The sequence below is a fragment of the Falco biarmicus genome, chromosome 13, assembly GCF_023638135.1.
Source record: "Falco biarmicus isolate bFalBia1 chromosome 13, bFalBia1.pri, whole genome shotgun sequence".
Classification (NCBI taxonomy): domain Eukaryota; kingdom Metazoa; phylum Chordata; class Aves; order Falconiformes; family Falconidae; genus Falco; species Falco biarmicus.
Window position 1 is genome coordinate 27535388 of NC_079300.1, and position 27832 is coordinate 27563219.

Genomic DNA, 27832 nt, shown 5'->3' on the forward strand with positions numbered 1-27832 from the left:
TTAGATAATCAAAGCAGTTTTATTAAAATAAAAAGTAAAACTTAAGACATCCAATGTCCCTGAGAAGGAAACCCAGACCAACCTATTCCCTACACCAGACCAGAAGATACAATCACTAGACACAAGAAATGGGAGACTTTGGCCCAGAGCATCAAGCCTGGAGCAGGTTTGGTTCGCTCTCCCCTGCTCTGCTCTCTTCTAGAGATCTGCCACCTCCCTGCCTGCCTGTAGCTATGTTCCTGCCTGCACACATGCACTTCTCACTGTGCCCTCTGCTCGTCTGAAAACCCACTAAGTGCCAGTTTCAATCTAGTCGATTAGAGCATGTTGAGCCCCAAGACCTGGTAGCAGGCAAGGTAGGGGGTGTGACGGCGACACCCCCCCACACTTCATGATGCCAGAAGATGTTTCTACTTGGACAAAGCTGGGTGGGGATAATGGTAACGGAGGATAGCGTCTGGATGCAGAAGGCCAGTCATGAGCCAGCACTGCAGGGCAGGTTAGTCAGGTGGATGTATTTGTAGCTTTTGTGTCACTCATTAGAATCTTCTCTGCAGCAGGGAGGAGGGGCAGTACCAGCCCTGCCCCCCGCTGTCTGCTCATACCTGCCCTCTCCAATTCATTTGACTTTACCTCTGAAAGGTGCTGCACCCCTTGTGCCACCCCTCCCGAGTAGCAGGAAGGGAGCAGGCTCCAGCTGGCCGTCTTCGGGAGGGCCAGGGAGCCCAGTGGAGGTGGGCTGCACAGGAAAAGCCTGAACAAACTGGGAAATAGATTTTAAGGCAGGTCTGGTAGATCCAGCTGGTCTTGAGTGAATTGTGATCATCTCTCTGTTGGCCCCCACCATGATTTCCTTTGTGGGCTGTGGATGCTGCTCCTCCCTCCCACAAAGACAGACTGGAAGAGAAGTACAGCTGTGAAGATCTGAAGGCAGAGGTGATGGCCTTACACAGCAATGAGCAAAGGCGGCAGGCAAGGCTGGTGCTGGGAAGGAAGGGTGGTGATGGAAGTGGTTACTTGCAGCAAGGGGGGGACTGAGATTCATCATCAGCCAAAGTTATTCTCTGCAAAGGAAAGTCAGTGAGGAAAAGACAGCGCAATTACAGCATCTGTTTCATGAAATCAGACTCCATTAAATGTATATAGCAGGCATCGGCGCAATCACAGCTTGTTGCTTGGCTGGCTGAGGTAGGACATCCACTCTTTGAGGGGCGGGTTCCCCATAGCTACCAGCTTTTTCAGAAAGGCACGGGGCTGTAGCCCCGGAACATCAGGGTGGGCCTCGGAGTATTTCTGCAGTTTAGCCAGAACACGAGGGAGCCCAACGGTGGAAGCATAGTACATGGGGCCACCCCTGTGCTTTGGCCACCCATAGCCATTGATGTAAATTACATCCAGGTGTTCTGGGCCTGATGCTATTCCCTCAGCCAGGATGTCAAACCCTTCGTTGATGAGGGAAAACAAGCACCGCTCCAGGATTTCCTCCTGATCTATAAGGCGGGTCTTGATGCGATGGGTGTCTCTGTACTGGGACAGAAAGCTGTGAAGCCATGGATCTGGCTTGGCTGTCCTGCCCCCAGCCTTCTCGTACTGGTACCATCCTTTCCCAGCTTTCTGGCCGAACCTGCCATTCTCACACAGAAGATCCGGCAGCGGACTGTAGCGATGGCCGTGCCGCTGGCGGGCTGGTGTTCCTGCAGGTAGCGAGGCCCCAGTGAGACCCTGCCCCTTTCGAGACCTCCAGCCCACATCCAGCCCAGCAAGATCAGACATTCGGAAAGGTCCTATCTTAAACCCAAAATCTTCAAGAACCTGATCTACTGCTTCTGGTCTGCTTCCTTCCTCTACAAGGAAAACTGCCTGTTGTACATATGGAAACATCATTCGATTCCCAACAAACCCAAAACAATTCCCTACCACCACTCCGACTTTTTTCAGTGCTTTGGCTAGCTGCATAGCAGTGGCAATGGCAGTGGCAGATGTGTGATGGCCATAGATTATTTCCAGTAGCCTCATCACATGAGCAGGGGCGAAAAAGTGTGTGCCAATGACCTGCTGCGGGTGGCTCGTGGCAGAAGCTATTTCATCGATGTCCAGGGCTGATGTGTTTGTACACAGAAAGGCCCCTGGCTTGCAGATTCTTGATAGCTTGTGGAATATTTCCTTCTTTAGTGCCATGTTCTCAAACACAGCTTCAATGACTAGATCTACATCACACAACACATCAAAGTCCACAGTGAACTGGAGACGTGCAGGGTTATGAAAATCCAGAGTCTGGGCACCCGGCTCCATTTTCATAGCCTCACGTTCCAAAAGGAGCATCACAGCTTTTCTTCCCGTGCTCAGATAATCCAGATCCTGCTCCAGGGCTACCACAGGTATGTTGGCTTTAACCAGAGAAGTCACAATGCCTCGGCCCATTGTTCCCAGCCCTAGGGATAAAAGTGAGACAGAATCAGAGACTATGAATAAAAAATGTTACAATTAATCACTTGATGGTAGCATTTCCTTTGTATCTGCAGGATAAAAAGTGGAAGCCTATGCAAAACGAGTGGTGCACAGACAGAAAAAAAGAACTGAAGACTGGGAAAAAGGAACTGAATTTCCTTTTTCAGTGAGCCTAAATGTTTGAAAAGCAGTAGCATAAAGGCAAGTTAATGTCCTCTCAAGCTTGCAAAATACCAGACCATGTCTTCTCCCTGCAAAATTTTATACCTACAGAAACCAGCATCACTTAAGAGTTAGAACATGGAGCTCAAAGACAGGAGATCCGAGTTTCAGCTTCAACCCTGTTACCAACTTCTAGCCGGCAGTTTCACAAGCAAGCTTCACCCTGAGGATACCAGTGCCTCTCTCTTCCTGTGAGATGGTCCTTTATGGGACTCACAGAATATTAGTGTAAGCAACAACACGTCACTCAGAGATTTTGACACCAGCAAAGCTCAGACAATTGGTTTCTCCCTCCTTCCAAGCTTCCTCTTCATCTCCCTCCTCTTCTCCCTCTGCACTTCACTGCGTAATCTTTGAAGCAAAGAAAATTCAGCTGCTATTTCTGTAAAGACTCTAGGACACTGATCTGCTCTAAACTTTACTTTGTCTCTAATGTCTTGTCTGTCTCTCACTGTCAGGTCAAACACAATGAAGCTAACACAGTGTTCTTAATCCAGATTTCAACATCTTCTATCTCCTTTTCAATCACTCTGGATCACCACACAGTGGCCTTTTGCTTGCTGTTTGCTCTTTATATCAGGCACCTCTGCCCACTGGGAACTGTTTAAGTCCTCCAACACAGGCCATGCCTAACTTCTGAAGATTCTCGAAGACACAGTCTTCCTTGTCTAAACACACAGTTAAAGCACTTGCTCAGGATTCCTGTAACTGAGCATCCATTCAAGCTGTATTTTTTTTCCCCAAGATCCGTAAATGCACTACTACCAGCTCATGCCCCCAGGAATATCAGTGTAGAGACTATTGGCTTGATCCCTTCCCTCCTTCTGAGCCCTTCCACCAGCTCTGCCCTCTATTACATTAAATGAAGCTGCACGCTTACACTTCCCTGGGATACACAACCCCACAGTACTTATCCTGCTCTCCCCGATGGAGGCTTTTCAGACTAAGTTAATACAAACCAGTAAGAGAAAGCCAGGACAATTTTACCAGCTTTAGAAGTGTGAAGCACTGAATGGGAGGATTATTAATATCCTAAATAAAGCAACAATCAAAGTACAGGTTTGTTATAATTCTGTAAAAATGATTTTTTTTTAATCCCAGTTTTACAAATGAAAGTCAGCTGAACAAATAAACAGCAACAAGGGGATTAAAAAATTTGTCTAAAGCAGCTTTGTAAAGAAAAGCTGAAATCATGTTATCATTTAAACAAGTTCCAACAACCAAGTTCAAATAAGGCAGTATGTTTTTTCCTGCAAGCTACAGACCCTTGGTTTAGTTCTATCCACCCTCAGCTTGTGTACACACAAGACATTTAAAACATTCCATGCTTAGCCACAAGAAGATAGTTTTTACAGGCATCACTATCTGGCAGCCTGCTTATATACCCCTACGCTCCCAAGCAAATGCTCTAGTTCCTTTCTAGGAAATTAGATTTGCTACTTCATAATCAAATACTACTAAAAACTAATCTGAAAATAAAACTAGAATAACATTAATCAGTTCTTAGTATTTCAGTGTCCATGGTTTGCTGCCTGAAAAACCCCAAACACAAATAGCTCCTCCCAGTGTGCTCAGTACTCAGAGCCTTGGATGTGGGAGCAGGTATGGTCAGAGACAGTTTCCCCCCGTCTTTGGTGAGCTACACAAACTGCTTTCTTCTTGGACAGTGCAGGACGGTAACTCAGCACCTCCTGTATACCCACCAAGCCCAGCCCCGTCTTTACGCCTCTCTTTAGACATCAAGCTGAAGCGTTTGCAGTTCAACATGGCTCCCTCTTGAAGTCTCTTCTTTCCCAGGATGGAGTCCTGGGGGTTCTCCCTAGAATTTCCAAGCTCTACTAAAGAAATAACATGCACATCCTGAGCCTTATTAACTCCTGTGCCTCTCAGTTTTGGCCTCATGACTGAAATCTTAGCAGCTCTCTTGCCACATGAACACACCGCTTCTTCCTAAACCAAAACCTCTTCCACGAGCAGTGCTTCTCCAGCCCTCTTTCCAAGGGAATTTCTGCAGTGCTGTTAGCCAATTCCCCTGTTTGCCTTCATCCACATATAGTATGAGTACCCCCATCTCGGTTTTAGCCATCCCATGATAGACAGGCCTACACACTTGTAGCACTTCACTTTCTAGGCCATGGGAGTAGGCTTATAGATAAGATATGAGCTTGCCAAGCTTGTTTCTGACCTAGAAAAGCTGTCTCTCAACTTACTTCGTAACTCTTCAGTGGCCTGTATGAAATGATGTTCAATGAAGCTGGCAGAGACAGTAATGAAAGCCCCGAGGGTTTTGTTACGTTAGAGCTCGCATAGCATGACTCCCCTGGAAATATTTGCTAAAACTGGGCTGTAAAACTAAGGAGAGATTTGGCTGTCTAGCAGGGGAAGAAGAATTTTTGATGACTCCTCTTTTCAATAAAGCTGAATGATCTTGGGGAAGAGTATGTTAGAGCAGAAAGAAATGGAAGGGAATCATTGGGCTTTACATGCGTAGAAGGCTGTAGAAGAAAGAGAAAGAGAAATGTCACATGCTCAGCTCAGCTCACACAGACAAAAACACAGCTAGGAACTACTCCAGAATTTCTAATGTGTTCTGTTTTCTTCCTCAATAGTGATCTCACTTCCCAAAAACCATGAAAAAAATCCTGTATTCTTATCTTCCATGCTGGGGACAGTTTTCAGACCTGTGTTACCACCTGTAATGCCCAATGTGTATCTTTCAAAAGGGGACTGAAATCTGCTTCAGGAGAAAGAACTCTAGCCATCTTGCTTCTGGTCTTTTGTTGTGAAATATAGCTTTGACACAGAAATAAAAATACACTCGAACCCATGTAATTTCAGGCCAAACATGGATATGACAAATCCATTTGTTGGGCAAGCTGAGTGAATAATGACTGTTAATTATTGATCTGTCACATGAGGTACTTAGAATATGAAAAACCATGCAAAATTAACTGAAGGACTTTAAAAACAAATTTCAAAGCAAATGAACTCAAAATATGTATGAAGTAACTCATGTACAGTCACACACACTAGAGAAACACAGATGAGTGGAAAATAATTCTGAACTATTATGAATACTTGGCCTTTAAACTGCCAGGCAATGGAAATAATACTTTATAGATTGGTAAAAATATGCAAAGACTGTTCCAGTTCCCTGTTAAAAAACAACAACGAGCAATTGGTGGTGGCAGACTGCTGCAGACTGGAGCTGCTGCTTTCTCTGTTTCAGGGTATTAATTTGAAGCAGAAATAATGTGATACTCGAGGCAAGCAGGGAGCTCTGGGAAGACTGCAGAAGGGACAGAGAAGAGCTCTTTTTTTGCATGACGAGGAACCAGAGAAAGTGGAGGGAGACGGGAGCCAAGAGTTCAGAACAAGCAGAAACAGATGAAATAGGTGACACTGCATGTGGCTGAAGACAGTCAAGGACAGCTAGGCCAAAAGCAGGAGGGATCCCACATGGCTGGGTGTTACCCACTTAACAGTCTTTCAGTGAGCAAACTGCAGACAAATGCAGCTGGTGGGAAGCCAGGAATGCAGAGGAATGGTTGCAGTTCACCAGCAATGCTATCTATCAAGCATGCCCACAAAAATGATAGATCAGCCTTGATGTTGAATCTACATTAAGACATGGTCAGCAAGAGACGTGCCAGCTCCCTTCAACAAGTTCCTGCTAATATTGGACAGACAGGGGAGCCACAAAGCAAGGCTCCGCTAGCATTCATGGCACTGCTTCCATACCCTAAGGATCCTCTGTCCCTTTGGAAGAGGTACTGAAGGAAGAGGAAGTCAGCGTGATCTTCTCAGTTGCTTCCCATCATGCAGTGATAAAAGATGTAAGCAGCAGCATACTGCAACATGATGCCCGTGTGTGGAACAGCACAGCACTGTCTATTGGAAAAGGGGGTCTGTGTGATTTCTGACCAGCCAAAATGGACACAACTTCTTGCTCTGACTGCCCTCCTCTCTGCAGTGAAAACAGAGAGGCCCTGGACCACCCAGGTAGACTTGATACTTACATGGATGAATAGCCCTATTTTAAAAGGTGTCAGTCCCTCAAAAATCACCCCTAAGATTTTGATTTCTAGTGCTGCAAGCAAGAATGTTCCTAAGACAAGAATGTGAAATTGTGAGCTACTGTACAGCACGGTACTGGCTGCAGAATGACTTTTTGCTACAGCAGCCTGAAAGAAATACAATTGTGTTGCCATATTCTATGCCTGTCTCTAATGGACTCACAATTTCACTGACATCAAAAGGCAAAATAGGAGACGAACCTTCCAGAGGAAGGAGAAAAACCACAGTGGGGTGGCGGAAAGAAATGATGGAAAGCAGTGATACTTCATACGGTGTGGATTCAGAGTTAAAAGGAGGTGATCAATCACCCCAAAATAGGAGATGTCACTTACCAAATGAAGTATAACGTGAACAAGTAGCATAAACAAAGCAAGCCGTAACTGCAGGCTGTGGGGGCTGTATTGGTAGCAGCAGTGATCCAGAAAAGGCACTAGGAGGCTGGGCAAGTGTCAAGGCCCCGAGTGCGCTGATAAGCTTTAATGACCTTGACCAGCTACAGCTGGAGCTTCCACCCACATGCACTGCCCATGAGCCTTGAAGCCCATGGCCTTCAGACCTGGGTCTTCAGTTCCTTTCTAAGCTATGCTGGAGGAGTTCTGCTGTCTTACCGTGGCTGTGCCAGGCTATGGACACTGTTGATCCAGACCTCAGCCTGCAGACTGGCTTCCCAGCTTTACCTCAGACCTGCACCATCACGTGAACTTTGCTTTATCATCTGTACTTCTAGAAGATGCTGGCCATGATCTCTCTCTGGGTCTGCCCTGCTCGCCTTGCTCAGGTGGTAAACAATTGATACAGCAGTGGGTTGTGCTGCCATCCAGAGGGAGAAAGGGGTTGACAGGAACTTTACGAAATTCAGCAAGGGGAAGTGCTGTCCTGCACCTGGGGAGGAATAGCCCTATGCACCAGTATCTGCTGGGGCTGACTGGCTGGAAAGCAGCTCTGCAGAAAAGGATCTGGGGGTCCTAGTGGACACCAAGTTGGCTATGAGCAACACTATGACCTTTGTGGCAAAGGCAGCTAATGGTACGAGCCCTCTGGGCTGCATTAGGAGGAGTCTTGCGGGCAGGTTGAGGGAGGCCATCCTTCCCCTCTGCTTAGCACTGGTGAGACCGCGCCTGGAGGACTATGTTCAGTCCTGGGCTCCCCAGTACAAGGGTGATATGGAGCTGTAAGTGAGTTCAGTGAAGGGCCAATAAGACGATTATGGGACTGGAGTATGTCTCATGAGGAAAGGCTGAGAGAGCTTTAACTCCACCCTAGAGAAGGCTGGGGGGGAGTCTCGCCAATATATTAAAATATCTGAGGGGAAGGTGTCAAGAAGATGGAGCCAGACTCTTTTCAGTGACCCCGGTAACAGGACCAGAGGCAACGGGCACAAACTGAAACATGTGAGGTTCCATCTGAACGTAAGAAACCACTTTTTTTTACTGTGGGGGTGACTGAGGGCTGGCACAGGTTGCCCAGGGAGGTTGTAGGGTTTTCATACTTGGAGATATCAAAAGCTGTCTGGACATGGTCCTGGGCAACAGGCTCTAGGTGACCCTGTTGGAGCAGGGGGGACGGACAAGATGATGTTCAGAGGTCCCTTCCAGCATCAAAGGTTCTGTGGGTCTGTCCCCATGGGAGGTGTTATTGCCATTGGCTCCTCATCACTGCAGTGCAGCTGCTCCCTGCCAGTGCATAATTAACAGAATGTGTTGAACATGGCTAATACGAAAGTTGCCTGTTACCTTGAGCATACTAAGTAGGAGCAAGGAAGAAACATCTTGGTATCTGGTCTTAACGCAATTGTTCTTGGAATACTGTTCCCACACCAGTTATGCATGCTTTATGAAGTGTTGAAAATGAAGTGTTGAAAAATCAGGGGAAGTTCACAGTCGTGAAAATGACCAGTGTGACAGATCGTGCTCTGCTGCAAAAGTATCTAAGTGCTTAGTTTGTTCATTCTGCAAAAAGTCTGGGTTAACTTGGGCATTGTCTGTAACCAGCTACGCAAACACTGAAATGTGGGGGTAGAGGCTGGAGCAATCAGAATTCAGAACCCTGTCTGGAGATGAGGCGCAAATACTTAATCCAATGGATGGCGAGATGCAGCCCAGCCAGTTCAGTTTGGAAATAAGATACAAATTGTTTCTACTATAAACTTTCAAACAGAGATTGCTTTTATCTTTAGAATTCCCTCTAGGTCAGTTACAGCACCAAAATAGGCAGATCAGATCTAAACAGCCCTTCTGGCTAAACTGTCACTGCAATTGGAACTTTGCAAGTGTATTATTCTGGCGTGGTTTATCAGTATGTAGCAAATAATGCCCATTCTAGTTACCTGATCATTCCTATAAAACTTCAACACAAGCCTTTCCTGCCAAAAAACATACTGCAGGACTGACCTGTCTGGGACTGCACGTGTCCAAAGTACTGTGCTTTTCAAATCACATGATAAACTTGGCAATAATTAATGCCTTTTTACCTGAAAGCTATTAACAGCCACGGATTTTCCTCACAAGGTTTGTGGACCAATGTTTAAAAACTGTTTTCATTGAAAATATGGCGTGGCAGCTAATGAAGAGAAGGGAACTTCCAAAAAAAAAGTCTTTCTATGGCCTGCAATGAGTTTTCAGACAGTTCATGCTGCAGAGTGTAAGAGGCCTGAGAAGTACCCAGGAAAAAGCAGTGCTGACCTGGTGAGCTTTCTCTGAAACAGAATGGATGTTTTCAGGCTGCTCCATTACTTGTCTAACCATTTTTTGAGTGCTACTTTCAACAGGGAGAGCTGAAAGATACTTTTTTTTTTTTTTTTTAAATCTCAGCAGTGCATCAAAGGTTTTATTTAAATTGCTCTTATAAAAAATTAATGAAGGCATTATCTTGCTGGGCTACAAAATGGCAGGAGTGGATCCCAGTGAGATGAAATCTTCTTAAAATACAGCTGTCAAAACATTTCTGTATTAATATATCCCTCAGTAACTCTGTGCGCATGCACTTGCAGTACAGAACCAGACCAGGAGGAGGAGAATTTCATGCAAACCTGCTTATAATATGGAACAAAGCCAGGACTCAACACAGCAGTATTTAAAAGCGAACAGACTGCTTATGGTCCACAGATTAAGCTGCCTCTGAAGTGAGAAGCAGCTATTCTTCCAAAGAAAGAGGTAGCATCAGGTAACAGTCTAGTGGGATGTGATTTGCCATCTGAATTTATGAGCTCACCAATGCAGTGACAACTTCCCTCCTTGCATGTCTCCTATGGGTGTGGAGTATCTTCACCTGTGATGGGTATCAGTGACTTTGGCCAGTGACTGCTAGGGAATCTCACTTCAGCCTTCTGCCACCAGTAAAGCCCAGTTACTCTCATCCCACTCCCTTTCAGCTCTGCTGTTAGCTGTGCAGTCAGCAACCACACCAGCTTTTTCATTCCCTTACCTATCACAGCTGCTTTGCGGATGGGCTGAGGGGAAGCACTTTTCCATGAAGCTCCACTGGGTGTTGTCCACTTCTGTGTTGCTCTCTCTGCGAAGAAAGCATACTGCAGTGCTTGGGCCTGGCCTGAAGTCAGCAGGACATTGAACAGCTCTCGCTCCTTCCGGACTCCATCTACAAAAGGCTGCTCTGTGGCAGCTTTGACTGCCTGGAAGCACAGCTCTGGAGCCAAGCACCCATGGGCCTGTTTCTTCACCTTCACAAGAGCCTTGCTGAGAAATGCTTCCATGTTGGGTAGTTTTGGGATTGGCTTCAGGCTGAGCCTGCGAGGTCCCAGTGGCTGGCCTGGGGGTAGAAAAACAGTTACAGAACAAAGCACGCACATCTGGAAGACTACAGATTTTCACCCCTTTCTACAGAGACTGGGAAGGCAGTCTACCTCTTTTTCTTGTAAGCTCACTGTATTAGGGCTTGCACGGCACAGTGATCTGGGTCTAGAACTAAAGTGTCCAACATTTCTCTTTAGCTTTCTGTTTGCTCTGACAATTAACATTTTTCAAGTCCCTTCTCAGACTTCAAAAAAGCAAAATTTCAATTTCAAAGTAATTATCTCCTTTTTCTCAGCCACACAAGTTCCAGCTGCCACATTCATATGGCTCTTTCTGCAAGCTTCAGTACTAAAGTTTTCTTCCAGCATTGTTTACTACTCAGTGCCTGGTCAACCTGGCTAGCCAGATGCATTCCAGCCAGGGTCCTGACCCAGGCATTTATAAAAGACTGGGAAATACACCTTGGCTTCAATTGCTCCCTGGCAGCAGGAATCCCTCTCTTTACTTTGGGACTAAGAAAGAGGACAGTTCACCCAGCATGTCTTGGGAAGCAAATGAATAATAAAAGGAGAGTTCATGCTTCTGTGTCAGCACGGGGTGAATCAAGCAGCCACACAAATATGTGAAGCTCATTACAGACAGAGGTTGCTATGGCGATACCTAGAAATTATTTTAATTGAGAGAAGTTAGTTACATTTCAGATGCCAAAATCCTCTCCATCCTCTTCAGAAGTACAAACCTTGGCACCTGCTAGGAGATCTCTGATCTGCCCATACTCAGGCTGTTCCTATGCTCTTAATGGCAGCTTCCCTCACTAAAGACCGTGCAGGAACAAGATCAGAAATTCAGGATGTATCCCCTTAATATTCCAACATTTTTGCAAAATGCAAAAAACCCTTTTATCATCATAGCCACGTCCTGATCGTTAACTAACTGTGTAGCAGTGTTCCTGCACTGACTGCTGCGGTGTAGTTCCCAGACGCACCTAGGACTGCCACCAAAGAAGGGTGGTGGGTGGGACCCCTCTAATGAGAACCTTATGCTGAGAAGCTCTCTGGTATACAGTCTCGTTGCCCTAACTTCTCTTATACGAGCTCTGCCACAGAAGCACGCTTCCTTCAGAGGTGGTATATTGCATGCAGCTCCCCTTTTTTCTTCCTGTTGCCTGAGTTAGGAAAGTGCCAGTGCATCAGCAGAAGACTCAGGAGCAGGAAATCATACACGGGATGCTGAAGAGCGGGAATAATGGCAGCACTGCAATCATGGCTGCCCAAAGAACATGTCCTGTCTCTAGGTCTTCCTCCAAGACTGAGCAATGTTTAAGTTTCCAGGGCAAGTTAAGATACTGATTTCCTGAAATAATGGTCTTCAGAGCTCAGGCTTTTTAATTAAGCCTTTTAGAGAACACAAAAAGATGAACGCTCACTGTGTAAGTAGCTTCCCTTATAATCAGAGTTCATAAAAATGTTTTCACATTGACAGTGAATATAGTCTGTATCTGCCAGTACTGCAGGATATAGTCAGGATAATGTTCCTTTTTTTTTAGAATCCTTTGTTTCTCCTGTAAATCTATGTTTCTAACCCAGAAATGCTCTCTATCCCCAGTCCTTTATTTAGGACTTAAGTAGTGGGTTTCATTTCATCACAAGAGGAAACCTCAGGTTTGTCCCAGAAAGCAGATCTGATGGCTGGAAGGTCACTTAAGACTAGGCAGATCCATGGCCTTCATAAGACATCTCTGAAATGGAAAGGACTGGTAAAAAAGGAGTACTACTGGGAGCCTTTAAGCTTTGTCTTCAGATAGCAAATAGTACTTGTAAGCACAACTACTGATAGGGGACATAAGACAGTTCCTCAGAGTAAGAGAGACAAGTAACTCTCTTCAGGGTCCTGTAGCAAAACTTATTTAGCTGCAAGCTAAATAGGTTTTGCTAAGTATTTCTGCTGCATCTCCATGTAATGTCTTTGCGTCTGCAATGCTACTAGGAATCAAGGGCATATTTATGAACAGGAAAAAAATTATCTGATTCCAAACCTGGGAAGAAGATATCATTGTGGGACACCTGCCGCTTAATTTCTGAAATCAAAGCAGTAGGAACATGATGAACAGTATCAGACATCAGTGCTGCAGGGAAAAGTGTCATCCGTGCACAGAAGCCAGCAGAGATACCTGCATTGTTTTACTAGGGTTTTTAGTCCAGTTGGCACAAAGGGCAGATCGAGTCTGTAACATTCCTGGCAGCAAAACCAACATGTAAGCATGAAGTATCAAATATTGTGCTATTTAAAGGAAAAACAAAATAAATCATCCCAGAGTTGCAAACCCTCGGGATATTACAGGACTCGATATGCAAAAGGCAGGGCTAGCCTAACAGTCTTCCTGGTGCTATGAGCTGCTTGTGAATTTTTGAGAAACAAAGCTGAAACGGGCCCCCTGCTCCTCAGGCTTGCCTGAGACAAGTCCAGTCTGTCAGACCTTTCACAAACTCGGGTTGTGTCAAAGGGGCACTCTGCTAGACCTTCTGCCTAAAGGAGACGGCAGCCAGCATTGTGAGCCCTGGAGAGATTGAAATGTCTTTTATTGTACATCTTCCCAGAGATGATGCACTAAAGGCCCTTGCAACTATAACTGAAAGCCTTTCTCCAGCAGTCTCCATTTAAAGCGTGCAATTACCTAGCAGCAGTATCTGCTACTCCTTTGGGTCTTATGAGACTCAGAAGAAACACGTGCTTCCTCCACAGTTACTCCTAGTGGCTTACAGTCAGAAGCTCATAATCATCTTTCCACGCAGAGTTTAATACCTGGGGGGCCTGAGCTAGTCTAAACAGAACTGATTTTCCTGGGGTCTTCAGTGCAAGCCATTGACACTTCTGTGTTACGATACATTAAGATAATAATGGTCAATCAGTAGATGTTGTCAGAAAGCAAGGGATGATTATATATGAAGAGAGAGCTTCAAAGAAGTCTGCTGTGCAGAGGATCAGCAGCCGTGTTCTCCTCCAGCTGAGGAAGACTACAGCAGGCCAGCAAGAGGTGGCCAGTATAAGCTGCAGGCTACTGCCTACCACAAGCAATTCCAGCAATTTTTCAATTTTGTGTTGCCATCAGGTGGACACATTATGTAATGCAGCTTCGAATCAGTGCAGTGATTCTCAAGCACATTTACTGAAAGAACATTCTCCTTGTCTCCAAGGCTTTAGCTCCTGTCTATTTCTTCTAAAAAATGCCTTCAAAAGTGAAGACATTTTCTTTCACCTGAAGAGGCCAGTTTACCTGAAGAAGGTGAGGAACATACACTCACTTCCTATCTGCAATATATAATTACTGGTTTTCAATGAAAAATTAAACTTAGAATCAGTAGTTGTTTCTGTATTCCTACAACCACTTATTCAGGACTGTTTCAGAACTCCTTTTGAAGGTGTTCTTCGTTAAGAACAATCCATAAAAATGTATGGGTGAAGATGTCTTCCCAGCATACCTAGCATAAAGGTAGCTCGGTCAACTGCATATCGAAACAATAAGCAAGGACCTTTGTTTCACTAAGGCCAGCCATTTGAGACTGATCTTGCCATGAGATTCCACAGCTCCAGCACTGAGAAAGCTTTAGAAGAAAATAATTTCTGAAGATTCTTTGAGACTTACTTTGCAGTACAGCCTTCCCATGAATAGAAATTCCACCAGTGACAAAACTAGTTATTTAGCCAAACTGCTGCGTAAGAAGGCAGCAGTTGTTAGCCTCATGTTGTTTTTTTTTTTTTTTAAATCTCATCAGAAACAAAACGCTGCATGCCATCCAAAGACAATGGACTTCTGTGATGGATTTTTTTGTGCAATTCTGCTTCTGGTTTTATAAAGATTTTCTGAAAAATGTTAACTGAAAACAGATCCCAATATGAACAAAAACCAGACCAGCTATGCAAGACTGCCATCTCTTCTGCAGCCCTGAGTTAGTGCTTGATGTAGAGAAATAAAAGTGCTGGTTTGCCTTTGTGTGGCAGCGGAATTATATTAACTTTAGGCAAAGGCCAAAGTCAGGAACAACTCAAAAGGAACATATGGACTCTGGGTACACCATTCTTTCAAATTACCAGGTAACCTGAGGCTAAATCGTGCATCAGAACTTTTCATGGTCTTCTGCAAGGTTTAATGAGAAATTTTCCAAGCAGGAAAGAAAAAAAGATTAGCTGACTTGCCAGTATTTTCACTGTTAAAGCACATGCTTTAAATGCCAATAAAGCTCTTGGAAAGATTAAAGTCCTGTTGGAGTTGGTATATAGTGTGATGTGAAACACCTTCAATGACATTACTCATTTTTACTGGAGTAACTCAAACCAGCAATAAACAGATAGAAAATCTACCAGCAATAATGAGTAAGACTGGGAGAGGTTACCTGCTGAACATCCAGCTAGAATCCTAGTATGCTTGTATGATTCTCAAAAAAATTTTTCTTGGTAGGGACAATTTCCAGTGAATATGGAGTTACAGAAGAGGAATTTGCCACTAGTGGTAGCGGACGCAAGTTTCAGAAAGCAAGCTACACCAAGGAACAGTGTTCTCACTTCATTCCTGAGGTTCTCCTCTGAGGTCAAGCTGACTTTCACACTTGTCAACCACTGCACAATGGCTTATTCTGTCACAGAATAAGCAAGCGTATAAATATCTAAATTGCACCCAATTTCACATAGTATTTGTTGAAATCCAGAATGCTTGCTGGTTTGCCAGTTCTAGCAACATACCTATTACTTGTTTATGATACACTGCTGCTGCCATCAGTAGTGGTATAGATCTTATGCAGGGCATCACTTAAGAAGCCCAGCGGGTACATCAAAGGGAACGCTGTTTCTTGGGTTAATTTGCCTAGAAGAATAGTAATAGTTCACTGCTCTCCCAACAGATGGAGAAACAGAGTTCTCAATCAAAACTGACAAAATCAGTGAACCGAAGTATTTTTGTTTTTCTTAGAAGCAATAGTGAAATACATCACCCATGTCTTTCTAAAGATTTATATTTAAATAGTCTGATTACATATACGGAAAGAGAAAAGAGGACTGCCTGTCATCAATTCTGCACTAAAAATGAAGCTCAAAAGTATCATAAGATGAATACAGTGAGAAGGAAGGGCATCTCTTACAGAAAACCTGGCCAGAGAACACCCTTTTGCACCTATCTGGTAAATCTCAAGTTGTAGGGAAGTATATAAGATACTGATCTTTAAGAATAGCCCATTCACTGAACTATCTTAAAAACATGGTGCACTGTCTTCTAGAACAAAGCTAAGGCTGCTTCAGCTCCTAGAACAGAAGTACTCCTACAGAGAAGAAAGGGCTTGTTTGTAGTGAGGAGAACTGCAGGGGCAAAAGCACACCCCCCAGCTTGGAAAAGCATTCCCTATAAAGCCCATGTGATCAAAGCAGAAAGGGGTTTTGCATCCTTGCATGCATCTCACTGGGACAGAGCTCCAGAGTAAATCCTGATGGAAGTGAATGGTCTGTTTCCAAAAGTACAAGGAGGTTAGTAGTGGAAAAATATCCTGTTTTCTCTCAAGGCAATACTCCTCATGCTGCACAAGGAATGTTCCTCTTCCTGTGTTAGTTCCAGTGAATTTGATTTTGTTATTTCTAAAGTGTGTGTAGGGAAAGTCTCTCCACATCCCTCCCATTTCCGCAGGCCATTTTCTTACACAGCAGCTAAAAGGTTAGGGGCAGAGTCACTTACAGGCTCACAATCAACAAGCTGGGCTAAGGATGTGCCAGCCTCTGCACTAGAGGGAGAAAGTTATTTTTGATTAGCCATTATCGATGGTGCAACCAGAGTACATGCAATACCAGCTGGGATCCAAAGCTATATATGGAAAGAGCACATACTCCCCAAAATCAGCAGAATGCAGCAGCCCAGAGAAGCATATGAGTTTGGATACATAATTAAGAAGCAGGAGGACTTAATATGTAACTGTTCTCCAAAACCTCACTTGAATTTCTGCAGCTCTGCAGCATCTGATTTTTTCACTTCAGACAACAGAAGTGAAATTCTTCTGCAATTAATTCTATCTTACATGGATGCCAAAACTCAATGAATGGAGCATATAAATGGAACAAACTGGTGGGCTTTGTTCTGACTCTCTTCAGCCCTGAAACATCACCCATTATTTCTTGGCATTGCTACAATTCTTTCCTCACCAATCACTTTGTTTGCCAAGCGAATTGCTGCCTCAACTGTGTTTTCTTCCACAACTTCATCAACCAAGCCCAACTTCAGTGCTTCAGTTGCTGGAATGTGCTTTCCTGTGATAAAAAGAGAAATAAGACTACACTGGGGCATGATGAGCAATTTCATTCTTTTCCATCTGATCAAATGACTTGTGTTGACATGGCTTCAAATATGAGGCATGCTTGTTATCAGGTACATAAAATGGTTAACTACATGCCTCAGAAGCACCTATGTCCCTTTCTTAGCCCATCATCAGTGGAAGCAAGCTGAATTCCAACCCAAGCCAGCTACACAGGTAAAAGAAATTCATGTTTCTTAGACTAAGCTGGTGGTAAGACTCGGTACCATATTCCTGTATACGGAGCAAGGCCAAAGCACAGTACTTGACCTGTAGTGATTATATCCAGAGCAGCTGGTACCCCAATCAGTCTGGGTAGTCGCTGAGTGCCTTCAGCACCTGGAAGTAACCCAATGGTGACCTCTGGAAAACCCATCTGTGCCTAAAATGAAGTCAAATTCAAAACCAAACCTGATTAGAAAGAATGATAATTACAAACTGAGCAGAATAAAGACAAGCAGACGTAATTCACCCGTTGCTACTCTAGGAAGCATAGAAACTTCATCCTTACTTTTTGCCACGTAAGACATTTAAGTCAAAAGCCCACTCAAGCATTTCAAGAACTTGAGTACAAATGAACAGGAAAAACATCACTTTCAGTGGGTGATGTATGCTAGCACAGCACTGGAGGAGAGCTGTGGGGCCAACAGCATCCCCCAGACTGACACATGTATAAACTAATTCTATCAAGCAGTTGTTACTAAATGCTGCAGGGCACTGTGACTTAACTGTTACCTCCCTATTCTAAGTCTTGGAAGTTCAGTAAAAGAAAATTGGTACTGAACTCTTCCCTAATCTTCCTTCAAATGGCTCTTGGTGCACTTGACATTTAGCAGGGTTACGGCAGAGAAGCCAGGGGCAGCAGGAAAGGGAGTCTTGTCTTCTTTTAAAAATCTGTATGGATTTTGTTGCCTCATTTAAAAAAAAAATCAGTTTGCACATTTCCCATTGAGCTCTTAAGAGATATGAAGTCACTTTAAGACCACTACTTATGGCACCCACCTTAGGTGGCATATAGGGTGATGTAGAATACCTCTTTATGCAGTTACAGCAACCCACACTGTCATGGAGAAACAGTGATTCATGCTGCAAAAGTGAGGGGATGGCCCTATCAGTGAAGAGTCCCTGTAAGGAGACCAGGTACTGCTAAAAGGTAGTTCAGCTTTCCTGAATCTTTAAGGGAATTCAAGAAAAAAAACCCAGATGACTCCTTAAAAGACTCTTAAAGCTATCTTTTGGTCAGACTGCTCCTTGAGGACCCAGAGCTCATGGGAAATTAAACCATAAATGCTCCATGCTAGCTGAGTTTCAACTACCTATTGAAACTAGGTCACTAGCAGAAAATTCACAGGGCTGGGGAAAAAGGGGAAAAAAAGAGAGAAAGTCACGGCATGAGCCAGTAAAATACAGCCACCTACATGAGAATATAGACAATGACTACTGAGAACTAGGGCAAATTAACACTCCATTACTGAAATTTGTATGCAGCCATCTATTTTACTGGTTACAAATCAATTTTATATTTAGAAATTACTTGAAATTACTTGTTTAGTATGACTTATGAAAGCATGTCAAGGATGGTGTGGTAGGTGAAGAATGTCTAGACACACAGACTTGTATCCTATAGCTATAAAGCCTTCTTTCTCTGGTCAGATGATCCCAGGAGACGCATGCTGTCCTACTGCTGTTCAGGAGCAGTCTCCCGCCCTGTCCATGGCCATATGTACATGGCTCCTGGCCACTCTAGTTTGCAGTGTGTGTTACCTTCACATGTGCAATCCGATAGTGACAGCCAAGTGCCACCTCCAGGCCTCCTCCTAAGGCAACACCTTCAATGGCAGCCACCACAGGCTTCTCGCTTCTTTCTATGAGAGAGACAATGGGGCCCAAGGCAATACCACGTGTCTTTGGAGAAGAAAACCCTCGAATGTCAGCTCCTGAGTTAGCAAAAAGAGATCGACAGGAATTAGTGGGCAAGGCAGTGATTGGAATAATTCTTCCCTCTGTGCCACTGAACATAGCTGCTCACAGATGATCAAGTCCTTGCAGAGCATGCTGCTGGCAGGAGAATGGTTAACAGGAATCAACCCCTTTTGGGACCATCTTCAAGAAACCTTTGCTCCTTGAGCCTATTCAGAGAGCTCAGGGGAAGGTTATGAACAAAAATACATAGTAACTGTAATGATCATGCAGTTGCTACAGAAATTTGCACATATCCTTGGTGTAATAAAAAAAAAAGTTGTGTCTAGAATAGTTAAATGGAACTTACTACTAACAAGCAATGTACAGCTCCACAGAAATTCCCTAGCTTCCCAGGTTTCTACAACTAGCAATCTGTTATTACCACCGCTGCCCAACCCTGGGTACATTTCATATACTAGACCAGCTGACAGTCCAGAGATTTTAAACAAACAAAGCTATGGAGAGTAATGAGGCACCAGCACATTAGGGGATGAGCAGCTGTCCCTCATTTCAGCATGAACATACCAGCTTATTTCTGGCCTGGACAGTCCAGCTCGTCATGTGCCCCATGTCAGTTGTGGCACAGCAGAATAGAAAAACCCACTGTCTTGTGGCCATTTCCAGCCAAATCAGCAGTGTTGTGAGGCAGAGAATCTTCAGATGTGTGGGTGGACAGAATTTCCTCTTTTTCTCAGGCTGTGTTGGATGAAAAAGGTCTTACCTGCACTGAATTTCCCATTTTCACCACAAATCGTAACAGCTTTCACTGAAGGATCTGCATGTGCTCTCTTCAGTCCATTTTCTAACTCCTGGAGAACAGTCAAACTGGAATAAATTAGAGATTCAGTGAGTAAAAATCAACTACATTACCCTTCCAAGAGGTCTGTGTTATAAACACCAGGTGTCCCAGGGAAAATGTGCAATGTGTCCAAGGAGGTCTCTCCCCTAGTTTGCCTTCTGCCACAGCCTCTCTGGGTGAATCCTTTTATTAGTCTCCCCCTTAATTCAAGGGCAAGCACCAAACTCCAACACGCTTGTGACTGCTGCTCTGTCATTCACTTCCTGGAGAGTCAGCTTCTGGCTATGACTTTGCTGTTTCCAAAGCAAGCAGCACAGGGAAATGTTCTTTTGAAAATGTCTTTATGAATTAAACATTCAGATTTTCAGGAAAACAGTTTAGCATAATTTAAAAGTAATTAATGCTAAACCCCTGACAATCTAAGAACTTTTTTAATAGAAAGGAGCTCCAGGGATAAAAAGCTGTCTTTCAAACACCTGACACATGGTTGATGCTGTACTAACAATTATAATGCTCTCACCTTGCAAAGATCTGTATACAGGTCCAGACTTAAACCCATGTAGGATCCTATCAAACTGAATTTGGGCCTAAAACACTACACAGAATGTCTTCTTTCGTGTCATCTGAACACATTTCCACAGACACAAGCAGTAAATGTGGCCAGCAATGAATTAAGAAAGAACTTCAAAATTAAACAGTGGAAGTATAAATAGCATTTTTACAAATCAGATATTTAAAAAAATCTGACCTGACTGTATGCCCACTTTGCATTTGAAGCTTAAATTATATAAAGATGTTAATTTATATAAGCGTGTGTGTATGGATGGATATGGAGAGTATAGTCTGTTTTAGAAGACAGTGACAATAAAGAAGATGGTAGGTAAAAATAGAAGCATTAACATCTAACGCATTATTAATAGAAATATTAACACAAAAGGTGTGTATACATAATTTACATACTAAAATATATTCATATGCACACGTTTGTAAATATATAAGTGCATATACAGTTTGTAAGAGAGACTTTTCTGTGTGCATACACACTACATATGTAGATATGCCTCTGCTTTAGAACACTGAGCCACAAGCAGTTGGAGGCTGGAGGAATACTCAGAGAAGTATCGCACGTGCTCGCCCAGTCCTTTATAAATACAGCTTCTGTTCCCAGACCTTCCCCAAACTGTAAGCCCCGTTTCACATGTAAGCTTGGTGGCTGATGAAGTGGGAGCAGAACTTTGTTGATGCCTAGTTGAGAGGAGTGTGGATTAAAAAGAACTGACAGAAAGGCTTGATGCATACTCAGTTTGTGCACATTTTTCAGTGTATTTGAGGGTATTTAATCTAAAAAGGAAGCTTGTCAAAAACTATATAATTTATGTGCAGTGCTTCTAGGCGTGTCCAGGGTGAGTGATCACGTATTTATAGAAGCTTTAGAAACAGCTTGCAGCATTGAAGTGGAAATCCATAGACTGAAAAGGAAAAAAAACGTGGGGAGCCCAAGAATTTTCCTGTAAGTCAGGTGTGCAAAGTCCTGCCAGCCAATCTCTGCATATTCCTCTTTCAAAATCAGAAATTAAGAGAAGGTTAATTTTATATATTTATATATATATATAAAAATATAAATATTAGCAAAGTCTGTTAATCAGGGGGCTCTCTAGGGGGGTCTCCAGGGCCTGCTGTATCCTGGATAGGGCCACGCTACACAGAAGGATCAGTGGGAGCCCTGAGACCTGGCAACCAGAGCGTGAGAGAAGTGTTATTTTTGGAGAGAGAACAGCGGTTATGTACCAATTGCCTCACCCAGACATCAAAGACAGCTCTGAAATCTGGTGTTAGTAATGGTTCTGAAAGCTGAAAATTAAAATGAAAATAATTTGCCCATGACAAAGAAAAACTATTACGTGACTTGGTAAAGGTCCTTCCAGTGCAGCAGAATACGAAAGCCTTTCCAATGTAAAAAAATGGTTTCATATTCTGTGGGAAAAAATACATATTAAAACCTGAGGTTTTTTTATCTCACTCCCTTTAGAAAACCAAGTGCTGTGGCTGCTGCTATTTGAGGAGGACCCACGGGCTGCGCCCAATGCTCGTTGCTCTTAGAGGTCTGATTTTGGATCAGTAGAGAGCCAGGCCACAGAAATACCAAACTCACCGAGCAGCTGGAAGATTAAAGGGAAAACCGTTATGAAATGTCCTTACACTTTACAAATCATGGTGCAAAGAGGGTGAAAAAGTATGTACTGGGATTCCAAACAAATGTTAGATTACTGACTTGGAAATATTGTATAGAAAAATGCCACAATTCTCTCAGGAACAGAGAAGAAGCAAAGCACTTCAGTGTCTGTTGCAGACACATGATCAGCAGATGCAAAATGCCCATACAAAAGGTCTATCTGCATTAAATGGAAAAGTTCAGGATTTTATGTCAGAAATTAGTTACAAGCCCTTAGCACTTACAACAACATACTCCTACCAGAAGAAAAATTAGTCGTCAAGGCTGCCACAAAATAACAGTTCAATACCTACATGACCTGTATTAACCCAACAGAACTATTTTTGCCAGAGAATAACCTGACCCTGTACTTGCATAAATATTTCTTCTCCCTCCATACAACTTTTTCCAAGTGGAATTTTTTTTGTGGGACAAAAAGGAAGAAACATCAGACTTTTTGCAGTTTCTTGTTCTCTGAAGATGGAGCAATACGTTTGCCTCAGGATATGTCACAGTCCAACACACAGGCTGCACTGCTTTGTACCTCACTTTATAACTGGTACTAAAAGATGTACTTTTTGATGAAAGCGTCATAGTAAAATGTATGACAGTAAAACTATGAAAATACTCAAGAGTATCACAGCTTCGAACAGCTACAGCATGAAAGAAACAAAAAGTCACCATAATTTGCATAAGTATTTCAGTACTGTGACAGCATCATTCATTTACCAGTAACAATGCAAAAATTCACTCCATGCATTCCAATCAACGATTAATCCACGCTATGTAGTCAGCTCCACCATGTATACTATTTTGACTGCAAGAAAAATTATTCTTCCAAGATGATTCATTATAACAGGTTTCAGAAACACACAGCAGGTGCTGTTAAAGAACATGTGTGCACCAGGGTAAGAGAACATCCTTGTAGGTGACCACATAGGGTTATTTTTGTTTTCCATAAAACTCATTGCAGTCATGATGTGCTGGATTTGTAACAAGGTTTTATCATTTATCTCAATAATTTCAGAACTTTGTGAGGGTTTGTGAGCGTGACCTTCTTTCATTTAAAAAAAGCCAAAAAACACAACTTAGAGGCATCCTGAAAATTTTCTTAGCTACCTTTAAAGAAGTGAGATTCTAATCCAACAGTAGAAAATGCTGTTTATGGGAAACATGCAGGACTGGTCCTTTACCCTTGCACTGCCCCCAGCATCCACAATCCCTGCATTGGGGGTGCTGCTATGTATGTCTACACACATTCTTTTTAGCATCCCTTACACACCTGCTGTCCCTGAATTTGCCTAATCCCTTTCTGGTTCTGCTGATCCATCTGCCTCCACAGGCTCCTGTGGCAGCAAGCTCTGCATTATCTGTTTTAAAACAATGTCCTACTAGTTTAATCAAATGCCCCTAGTTCAACTGCTGTAGGATTTGGTAAAGGGTTATGCCTTTAATTTATTTGCTTTCTTTATGATTTTGTAAACCTTGACCTTATTCTCCCACAGACTTTTCCTCTCCAAACTGATGACACTCAGCTTTGTCAGTCCGCTTTCTTAACGCAGTGCACCATCCATTGGATTATTTCTGTTGTCCCTTTCTGGATTGTCCTTTTATCCTTCTGCAAATGCAAAATCCAGAACTACACATAACAATTAAAATGTTTTGTATTGCAGAAAAGGGATGCCCTCTGCTCTGTTCTCAACTTACAACCTGACAGTACCCAATATTTTGTGGGCTTTTTGGGCTGTCCCAGCACACTGAGCTGTTGATTTCACAGAACTGTCAAAGGTAAGGATCTCTTCCTTGAGCTGCAACTGCCAGTTTTGAGCTTGGCATCCTGTAAGCTTGACCTGGGTTGTATTTTTTATTTAAAGACCTTTTTGCTACTGTTTTTTAGCATGCCTTGATCCACTCTTTATATTTTTTTAGTCTTAATTTCCAGTTTACATCTCTCCTGTCATGCTTTATTGGCTTTCTTGTTCTCTTCATTTGGCTAAGTTTCCCACTTCTTAAAAAAATCAAACTTTCCCCTTAGCCTTCTTAGCTTTCTCATCAAGACATGCAGGGCTTTTACTGGATCACTTGCTGGCTGAACAGTTTACCTGGGCTTCTAACAAATTTAAAAAAACAAAAATCCCAAACCCAAACAACAATCCAGCAGCCTCCGCCCTTGTTGCAGTCTTCTTGTCTTTCGGATAGATTCTTGCACCGTTTTTTGTTGGAACTAACTGCTGAGTATTTAAAGCAGTCATTATTACTATACTATTATTATTATTATTATTATTATTATTATTATTATTATTATTATTAATGATAATAATAATAATTCCCTTCTTAAAATTGAGTACTCATGTGCTGGATTTACCTGGTCTGCTCTCTCTTGCCTCGGTGGCAGATCCAGCTGTGTAGTTGTTACTGTCACACAGCAGCTAATACAGCTTGAACAGAGTCATGCACGTAAATTAAGGCCAAATCCAGAACGGCATCCTTTCTGTAGGGTTTTAGAATAGTTGTTTAAGGAAGACAGGAGATAATTATAGCATCCCAGAAATTTTTTTCTGCATCTCATCCTGATGAGGTGCTGATCCAGTCCAACACAGGTAATCACGCTCTCCCTTCATTGGTAGCTATCTGAAGTTGCAGCTTCTCTAATCTCCTTTGCATTTTGATTGTTAGGCTGATTGGGGGTCAGAAGGACAATCCCATCAGCCAGGAAGAGCCTTTTCCAATCATTACTGTTAGGCTGTTATCCTTTATATAATCCCACACGCACACTCCCCTACTCCATGTCCTACCCTACCATCCCTGGGGCTTTTCTGCACTTGTCAGCTCAAATGCTGAAATACTCTTCCACATCTTTCTTAATTTTCACTGCCAGTAGCCTGCCTTTGCTTATAAGGTGTGGCTGGTCCTTTCTCTTACAAATCTTGTCTGCTCCCCAAAACCTCCCAGTTCTTTGTATATCTAAATCTCTTCCCTCTGTGTCATGGACTGATAAATACAGATCTCTGAATAGTAAACTTCTGCAAACCAGGAAAGAAAACCCCAAACAAATCAAATTTGGCACACGCCACTTCTGCTGGTGGGAAGATTGGCTTAAAGGGGAATCTGTGTGGGAACCAAATTTGCAGCCAGAATCACAGGTCAGCCTATATTCCTCAGGAAAGCACTGCCTGGGAGGTACTTGCACAGCAGTGGATGGCGTCAGACAGGAGAAAGTAAATTCCTACCCACCAGTGGCTTCTAAAGTGCTAATGGCCAGTGCGATGGCCTGGGAGCTGAGGAAATGGTGAGGCTGGAACAGAGCAGCAAAAACTCACCAGTCTTTTAAAAAGCATCTGTGCCTGCTGTGAAATTAAATTTTCAGAATTGCAGGACATGGCTTCTGTCTGTAACTTTCACGGCCTGCTATTGCCTATGTAGTCAAACATTTCTAACAGCAATCACAAACCTGCTCCCCTACGACCCAGCATACATAGTATGCAGAAGCAGAAGGAACACAGAAGGATCAGAGTACACTCTACCTTTCCCAGCTATAGCCAGGTCACAGCTAAAAACCACCCAATGGCAAGTATGTGATAATTATGGATCCCTTCTAAAACAGGCATTATTACCCTGGCATGCAATCAAAGGCCACAGGCATGTCTTAAGTTATAGATTCATGGGAGCTTAACTGATTTAAATCCATGCTGTGCCACTTCCCATCCTTCTCCACTTAACTCCTAGTCTGTCTCTTGTGCCAGCAGTGCTCTTTGTGCAATTGCACAAGGAGCTGACACAGAGAGTGAGGCTGGCTGAAAAACGAAGCCAAACCAACCAGCTGGTGTTTGGTCACATTTGCACCCTGAGCTGGTTTTCTGCCAGTCACAGGAGCACCCATGCTAGCAGAGCAGAAGCTGTGAGGAACCATGGCCAGGATCACAGCAGTCCCATCTTAGGTTGTGTTACGGTGCTACGGAGCTCGTCACAAGGGAATGAGCCTGCTCGGATCTCTGAGGGTCCTTTGTGCTGTGGGGCTGTCCGTGCACAGGAGCTTGGCCAGCACAATACACCTGTGGGGGAGTGAGGATACAGCACTCAAAGGAGACAGCCTTTTTAATGGATCTAAAGTCTACCAGGGTCTTCCTTCTCCCTCCTGGGGCTGGGGGACGGGACCTCGACCGCACCGTCTGTTACCCTCGGTTTGTCAGAACTGCGCCCTGCTGTGAGGGCACTGAGGGCAGAGTAAACGGGTAGAGAGGCAGGGCCTGTCCTGAAGAGGCTGTTGTGCAAGTGCATGCAGTTGTGGTTCTGAAGGCAGAAGGCAACTTTGGGTTTTCTCAAGGACTTCTCAAAAGAGGCAGAGTTAAGGTTCCTTAAGGACGTATCTTTAGCTCTGCATTTTGTACTTTTCATGGTAAGGATGGGAAGTTTACTGCAGGCATAGCCTGGAAGTTTTATTAGGCTGGCCTTCGGCACAGGAGGTCTGAGGGATGTCTTGCACCCTACAGTTCTGGGAGTCATCTAATCTCATCAAGTCACTCCAAGTTTGTTTTCTCATAATTGTCTGGGCATGTGAAAACGATCTTACTCCACTTTTAAACGTGTTGCAACAAAAGAGTGAGCACTGCCAGTTACTGCAGAGCTGCAGTTTGCCTTACAGTATATAGTTTGCTACAGAAAAGCAGCATGTTGCATTTCCTATTCATGTTCTTACTTGTCTCTTTCAGCCTCTTTTTTAACAAACTTCTGATTTACAAGTCGAGCATAACTGTAGTGGGTCTGTCAGGCTTGTGAACACACATTGAATAGACACTGGTCACTGTCACAGAACAGCTCTTAAACTACAGCTGCTTGAAAAGGGTCTGTGTGCTACTCAGAACTGAAGGAACTAAAATACACACCTTACAATAAATTATGTAAAGCCAAAAAGCACGTATATCCTTTTCAAGACACATGAAAAACTAAAATTTCAGAGGCTCCCACAGACTGGCATTTGACTTTGTTTTTCACTGGCTCATCTTTTGAGCTCGCCTGGGGCCTTTTTTGACCAAGATCAGTATTTAAAGGTCAATCCCTTAATCATTTTTAAAAGGCAAATGGACTGCCTTCACTTCTGACGGCCCCTGGCTGTGGTTTAATCCCAGTGCCAGCTCCGCTTGCTGAGCCACATCTGCCACGCACACAGCCCTTTGCCCTGGCCCCAGCGCTCGCCTGGCTGGCACGGGGACAGGGACAGGGACAGGCATGTCCCGCTGGACGGGCAGCTAAAGCAGCAGCACATCTGAGGGGAAAAGCTAGTTTCCACCTGCGAGATCTGCAGGAACCCCCGGTGCGGCAGCTGAACTGGCGCTGCCTGCAATCCCTTGCTGGAAGCGTCAGCTCGATGTTTTATGACTGGAAGGTGATGAGAAACACCTCAAGTTTTTAATCAGCTTTCAGGGGAGATGGCAGAAAGTACAAAGAGCCTGACAGCTCTCCCGCGAGACCACTCCATTGTAATATATGGATAACTTACAATCCAGAAATTATAATAAAGAGCAGAAGTCATGGAAAAGTTCAGCATGTTTCTCGCGAGGGGAGATCTAAGCGCTCTCCGAAGGGGCGGATCGGGCTGAGGTGGGTGCCCCGGCGGTGCTGGGCGAAGCCCCCGCTGAGGCTCTCAGGGGCCGCCCGCCCCGCGGCCAGGAGGGGCCTCACACGGGCACGGAGCGGGGGGACTGAGGTGAAAGGGGGGGAAATGGGGCAGTCCCCCACCCCGCTCACCGAGGAGGGCGAGCGCCAGGGAGCGCGCGGGGGCGGCCGCCACGCGAAATGGCGGGTGCCCGCCGTTACCTCAGCGCGTTGACCGGCGGGTTGCGGAGCCGGATGACGGCCACGGCGGCGGCGCCCCTCGCGTACTGCGCCATGCCGAGCGCCCGCCGCTGTCCCCGCCGCCCCGGCCCCGGGCCCGCCCGCAGCCCGGCCCTGGCGGGGCGGCGCCGCACGGCGGGTGCTGCCCGCGGCCTGGGGGCGGCGGCGCTGCCGGGGCCTGGAGTCAGGCAGCCGCCCGGGAGGG

General features: G+C 44.3%; 1 protein-coding gene across 1 annotated transcript; it reads right to left on the reverse strand.

The window, feature by feature from the left end:
- Window positions 1-27748, reverse strand: EHHADH (enoyl-CoA hydratase and 3-hydroxyacyl CoA dehydrogenase). Its single transcript, XM_056359192.1, has 7 exons — window positions 27610-27748; window positions 19506-19609; window positions 18587-18759; window positions 17093-17204; window positions 16674-16778; window positions 10171-10512; window positions 1-2432 (listed from the first exon to the last, which is right to left on the reverse strand). The coding sequence occupies exons 1-7, from the start codon at window positions 27681-27683 to the stop codon at window positions 1162-1164; spliced, it is 2181 nt and encodes a 726-aa protein (XP_056215167.1). The 5' UTR covers window positions 27684-27748; the 3' UTR covers window positions 1-1161.
- Window positions 27749-27832: the final 84 nt, after the last annotated feature.